Source organism: Anopheles merus, chromosome 2R, assembly GCF_017562075.2.
Source record: "Anopheles merus strain MAF chromosome 2R, AmerM5.1, whole genome shotgun sequence".
Classification (NCBI taxonomy): Eukaryota; Metazoa; Arthropoda; class Insecta; order Diptera; family Culicidae; genus Anopheles; species Anopheles merus.
This window is the reverse complement of record NC_054082.1, coordinates 34622469-34628504: the sequence shown is the minus strand read 5'-3', so window position 1 is coordinate 34628504 and position 6036 is coordinate 34622469. Positions and strand designations below refer to the sequence as shown.

At 48.2% G+C, this 6036-nt stretch overlaps 2 protein-coding genes across 2 annotated transcripts; one reads left to right on the top strand and one right to left on the bottom strand.

The window, feature by feature from the left end:
- Positions 1-73: 73 nt before the first annotated feature.
- Positions 74-2118, bottom strand: LOC121588796 (malate dehydrogenase, mitochondrial). Its single transcript, XM_041907157.1, has 2 exons — positions 1862-2118; positions 74-1425 (listed from the first exon to the last, which is right to left on the bottom strand). Exons 1-2 carry the CDS (start codon positions 1925-1927, stop codon positions 478-480), a joined length of 1014 nt encoding a protein of 337 aa, XP_041763091.1. The 5' UTR covers positions 1928-2118; the 3' UTR covers positions 74-477.
- Positions 2119-2625: 507 nt separating this feature from the next.
- Positions 2626-5106, top strand: LOC121588797 (GTP-binding protein Rheb homolog). Its single transcript, XM_041907158.1, has 5 exons — positions 2626-3506; positions 4086-4157; positions 4234-4441; positions 4512-4641; positions 4717-5106. The coding sequence occupies exons 1-5, from the start codon at positions 3458-3460 to the stop codon at positions 4804-4806; spliced, it is 549 nt and encodes a 182-aa protein (XP_041763092.1). The 5' UTR covers positions 2626-3457; the 3' UTR covers positions 4807-5106.
- The last annotated feature ends 930 nt before the right edge of the window (positions 5107-6036 follow it).

Below are 6036 nucleotides of genomic sequence, written 5' to 3'. Positions count from 1 at the left end.
CACGCTGCCGACGATCATCCTTTTCTTTCCGATCGCTGCACTAGAACAACAAAAAACACGCATCACATTTGGATTAAGTGTGCTAGTTTTGTACCAAATAAATTACGCTTTATTTCGCTTAGACGCGTTCCCGTGCGTCTCGCGCCGAAGTCTACACACGATGCCGGATTGTTGTTTGCTAGACTGATTGCAAATACACACGACTCAAAGCGCGGTATGCATTTGTTGTTCACTGGCCGCAGGTTTTATTGTTATGTTATTCGTGAGGGTATTGTGGTTTGTTTTCCGCTGCTGAATGAATGGCGCTTGTAGCTACGAGTTTGATGGCGGGAAACCGATAAGAAAACACTTTGGTTCGCGATGGATTTGCGTTGAAGGCTAGACAAATGCTCTACAAGAACCAATCTACGTAGCTATCCTTCACCTCCGAGTGGCCTTCAAACAAAAATAGGTATGTCTGCTTCCATCATTCAAAGCTTAGTTCTTCTTAACAAACTCCTCTCCCTTCTGGATGTTCTTCTTCAGCTCCGGGATGGCCTTCTTGAGCAGCTCCTGCTCGTAAGCGTTCAGCTTCGGCAGTCCCAGGTTCTTCTCCAGGCCATTCTTGCCGAGCAGCAGCGGGGTCGCGAAGTACTTCGACTCCGTCACGTCCGATCGAACATACGCACATTCGATCACGTTCTGCTCGCCGTTCATGGCACGGGCCAGCGCGAGTGCGAAACGGGCACCGGCATAAGCCATCGACAGCGTGGCCGAACCGGCACCGGCCTTCGCCTTCACCACCTCCGTACCGGCCTCCTGGATGCGCTCGGTCAGGGCGGTGATCTTGTCCTGCGGGAAGTTCACGCCCGGCTTCGTCTGGGACAGCACCGGGATGATAGTGACACCGGAATGGCCACCGATGACGGGAACGCTCATCTTCTGCGGGTCGACACCGGCTGCCTCACCGACGAACGTGTTCGCGCGCACAATATCCAGCGTGGAGACACCGAAGACACGGCGCGGGTCCAGCACGCCCGCCTTCTGCAGCGTGTCGCAAGCGATCGGTACGGTCGAGTTGACCGGGTTCGAGATGATACCGATCAGCGCTTTCGGGCAGGCCTTGGCGCAGCCGGCCGCCAGGTCGCGCACGATCGACGCGTTCGTGTTGAACAGATCGTCACGGGTCATGCCGGGCTTGCGGGGCACACCGGCCGGAATGATGACGATGTCGGCACCCTTCAGGGCCTTCTCCAGATTTTCCGGCCCATTGTAGCCGGTCACCTTCGACTGGGTTTCGATGTGCGACAGGTCGGCGGCCACACCGGGCGTGTGGACGATGTCGTACAGCGACAGTTCCGTCACCAGCGGGCTGTTCTTCAGCAGCAGCGACAGCGGCTGTCCGATACCACCGGACGCACCGCAAACGGCCACCTTAACATTGTTCTGTTGCAAAAAAAAAGTATGAAAAACACATTAAACCACTATCCATCTCGCTTATCTCTTATCAGGAAGGTGGGTAGGAAAGTGCGTATAAGTTTAATACCTAGGCGAGTGGGCGAAGGGAAACAACTTCTCATTAGCCCGAAAAAAATCCCCCCCCATTTGCGATATTACGTAAACACACATTTGCCTTCCCCGCCGCTTAAAACATGTTGGCAAATTCTTTGCCCATTTTGTCTCACGCGCACAATCCACTCACACATCCACACATCCACGCGAATACCCCCCGGAACCCCGTCCCACCCTGCGACGCCTTCGGGAAAGGTCGCGATTATGTCAAGGCGCGGAAAGGTGACCTTAGGATTTTCCAGCACTCTACGCGGTTGTGGATCGGTTGATGAAAAACGCCGAAACGCGCATTGTGCCAACTCTTGCTTACCTGGCTGGTGGTGGAAAAGTTTTTCGCACCCTGGCAGGCGGCAGTTTTCACGGCACGGGCAAACATCTTATCGAACGATTTGCAGCGGCGGACCTTTCAGTTGCGGGTAGAACTCGTGCGAGACTGAGCTGCGGGCGGGCGATTCGGAACTGGCGTGCACCGAGTACGACAGTCGGCTGATCGAGTTTGAGATTCTTTTTTTTTTTTTTGGCCGGAGATAGAAATCACATGCGCCAACGAGGATGCGAGACGGGGGAGTTCAACTAACGTCAAACCAGACGGATCTAGAAAATTTCGACGACGGTTGGCAGGTGACAATGGTCGGTTATCAGACCATTTAGACGTTGGCCCAATGTGACGACATTTTCTTGTTTTTTTTTTTCTTATTAAAATAAAAGTTTTACCGCATTGTTATTGTGGATTTCATTTAATTTCATTTACTGATCGGGTAATGTAATTATTTAGCCGATATGAATTTCTTCATGTTTGCCAAAAGAAGTGTTGCCAGCGCTCGGATTCTGAAAATAAATCTATACGAATTTCTATTATCTATTGAACGATTGTATAACATTATACGGAAGCAATTAAATTATCAAACTGTCTAAATCAAATTAACAAAGAATAGCCAAATTTTGAAAAAAAAAAGAAAGAACAATACGATTTTGAAATACAAAACGGTTCGTTTGAATTTGACAGTCGTTTGACACGGCGCTCATGACGGACGATCCGCGTTGGCAGCACTGGAATCAAAACACGCACCCACTGCGCCCCTTCACTCACACAGGTACATCCGTAGATTCTGTTCCAACACAAACCTCTGGCGTACGTCGCGGATTTGTTCGCCTTTTGACTGATAAATCTGCCATCTTCATCACCAAATAAATTCTGCTCCCTTGAAACGCCGCGCAAAAAAAGAGTACAACACGCGCGCAGAAGCATCATCGTCGTCGGTCATCGGTCGGCTGGTCGTGTTTCGAATTGTGAGTGAAGTACCAGCGCTGTACAACATCCCCGTGCCGTGCCTGCTTATCGACAAAAACCAACAAGTCAGCTGGGAGTTTCCTCCGCTCGCGTGCTAATTGCGATTGCCGTGCAAGCAAGATCGAAGGTGAAGAAGCCTGTGGCTGCGGAAATCGCTTCGTACCTGATCGTGTATCAATCTCCACCTCCACCTCGCATTATCGTAACGTTTGCCCAGCGCCTTACAGGACACGGTTCCATCGTGGTGAGACACGGTGGGAAAAGAATTGCCTTAGTAATCCCGTGCTAGCTATACGTGTACCCCTCCCCCACCGTACGGATCTGGATGCGCCTTTCTGTTTTCGATTATTGCGTTGCATCTTTTAGGTCGTTTGTTGGGAACAAGTTTTGACTGCTACCATCCGCGGGCCGGGTCGAAACACGGAAGCGAATTCGTCGCTTTTTGCGAAAAGAGTGTTTTGTGTGCCGCTTCTGCCAAGCGTTACAGATCAACCTCCCCCCGACATATCGATCATCGTCCCCGTGTAGGGTGCGAACAAGTGCGCGGGTGTGCGAACGGAGTGTATCGTCCAATTCTAGAGCCATCGAGGTGAATCGAGCTGAAAAACAGCAAATATGACGTACAAGCAGCGAAATGTGGCTATGATGGGGTACCGTTCCGTAGGTAGGTAGTATTTATTTTCTCTTCTCGCTAAATACCATATTTTCCCCGCATCCACACCCACACACAAACAAACACACACACACACACACAAGGTGAGGCACACGCGAATGGTGCTGATTTTTTTTATTGTAGAGAGACAGCGCCAAAGATAAAATTACACAAAGAAACATAAAATAGTGTGCGGCTGCAGCATGTCATGTCCTCCTCCCCCGCACATCGGACTCACTTCAGCCACTAAGGATTGTTGTTGCGGAAGTTAGCGAGCGTTCGTATGTTCTGGCACCGTGCAAACAATGCTGTAATTAAATAGTGAAGGTAGCGCCTTCACGCTGGTAGCGCCGGTTTTCTGTCGCCAGCCAAGCGAAAGTGGGCAGTGCGTCATCAGTGGTGGCGGCAACGAAACTAGCAAACCCGATCTAGTTACCTACATTCGGTCCCCTTAGAAACGTGAATCATCGACCTTTGAGTGTTTGGGGTTTGATTATTTTTTCTTCATCAAAATTAAAATCTTTTATTGATTGATTGTCTCCTAGCAATACTTGATTGTACCATTAATGTGCTAAATTGTATCTTTTACAGGAAAATCTTCCCTCAGCATACAGTTTGTCGAAGGCCAATTCGTCGACTCGTACGATCCTACCATAGAAAATAGTAAGTGACTTCCCAATCAACCAGTAACCCGTGGTATCTTTCTACATGTTTGCTTTATTTTGACGTGTGCTTGTAGCGTTCACGAAAAAAACCCGCATCCACCAGACGGACTATGAGATCCGATTAGTCGATACGGCCGGACAGGACGAGTACAGCATTTTCCCCGCCCAGTATAGCATGGATTTCCACGGCTACGTGTTGGTCTACTCGATCACCAGCCAGCGATCGTTCGAGGTGATAAAAATCATCTACGACAAGCTGCTGGACATGATGGGAAAGGCATAGTGCGTACACGAACGATCGAACGAATGAGCGAACGAACGAAATAATGATTTTCGTTGTATTTGCTTTCAGCGTCCCGGTGGTGCTGGTCGGCAACAAGACGGATCTACATCAGGAGCGGGCCGTGCCTACCGAGGAAGGCCGCAAGCTGGCTGATTCGTGGAAAGCACAGTTCCTAGAAACTTCCGCTAAACAAAATGAGGTAACACCCTTCGCCGTCGGGGTGTCCCCGTTGGTAGCGTTTGATAATATCTGGTTCCATCTCTATTTTACACAGTCCGTGACCGATGTATTTTCCCTGCTGATTGCCCAGATCGAACGAGATAATGGAAACACGAGCGAAAAGAACAGCTGTACCGTTTCGTGAACAGCTTGATGGTAGTGTCCGATCTTGCATGCACCTCGTGTCGGTACGAAGGCCAGAGTGATCACAATAGCACGTTCCCGCGCAACAAAGGTAATGGTGGGCAGGCAGGGTGGGAAGGTTCCTTTAGCCAAGGAAGTGTATAGCGTGCGGTGGGCAGATGGCTTCTTAACGGAATGCAGGCTTTTTATTTTATTCATCACAATGCAATCGGAAAACTTTTTTGGGCCAGGGTGATAAAAGTGGAGAAAGATTGTATTGCCTTTCAACGATGCATCTGTCGGTTTTTATAATTCACTATTTATCAAACGGAAAGGAAATGCAATGAAATACTTGTGAATTGTAGAATTGATCCACCTTGAAATGCATAGCAGCAACTTGCAACCATGCGCACAGATTGTTCAAAAGTCCTCCTATCATACTCAAGCAAAGGTGAAGCGCCCCACATCCGGGCAAGCGAGGTGAAAATGAAAAAAAGAAAAAGAAACGGTAGCATCATTCACAATCAGTCCTCCGGTTTTAGCATCTAATAGCAAAATGATATCCCACATTTAATAAATAGGCAACACGATCGAACTGTCTGTACCTCCCGCGATCGTGTTTCTAGCTCTAGCTCAATCATGGCTCCTTTCGATTCCATTGCACCGTGAGGGGACTGGGTACTACTTTTGCGGGTTGTTCGATCCAGGGCGCAATAGGGTATGAAATTTAGTATACAATACAATTAGTTCGGTTTACAGTACACTAGTAGCTAATTACGGATGGAAAAGACACCATAAAATGCATCCACGAGTATATCGAGTTTTCCATTGTTCGAGTTTCTATCTACAGCAGCTCTCATAGGCGGCAAAATACACCAGGCATACAATTTCCCACGCCAACCGAAAGTTATTAGTACATGCAAACTGGAAAGGATAATTCGAACAGCTAACTAGAACATGTTTGAACGAAATACTGGATCTGCATGGGTTTGCGCATAATGGCCTCAAAGCGTACACGCTGCTCGTAATTTGCATCAATTGCAACATGGTTTGTGTATCATTTAAGTCCGTGAAATTGATATTTTATCACAATCGATTTGGGAAACACATCGATAGCAGCAGTTGGCGAACATATTATTAAAGATGCATCTTTATATTTCAATATACATACAGAGCAATTAGGCATAGGCATACAAAGCCAGATCCGCGATCTTCTCGGGCATACAATCCATTTTAATTCGTGTCCAAGTCG

What these genes read in the sequence shown, in the direction of transcription:
- LOC121588796 (XM_041907157.1), bottom strand. Translation starts at nt 1,927, where the DNA reads ATGTTTGCCCGTGCCGTGAAAACTGCCGCCTGCCAGGGTGCGAAAAAC. An exon ending in ACTTTTCCACCACCAGCCAG is followed by an intron (nt 1,426 to 1,861) that starts GTAAGCAAGAGT and finishes TTTTTGCAACAG; the next exon opens with AACAATGTTAAGGTGGCCGT.
- LOC121588797 (XM_041907158.1), top strand. Translation starts at nt 3,458, where the DNA reads ATGACGTACAAGCAGCGAAATGTGGCTATGATGGGGTACCGTTCCGTA. An exon ending in CGATCCTACCATAGAAAATA is followed by an intron (nt 4,158 to 4,233) that starts GTAAGTGACTTC and finishes GTGTGCTTGTAG; the next exon opens with CGTTCACGAAAAAAACCCGC. An exon ending in CTTCCGCTAAACAAAATGAG is followed by an intron (nt 4,642 to 4,716) that starts GTAACACCCTTC and finishes TATTTTACACAG; the next exon opens with TCCGTGACCGATGTATTTTC.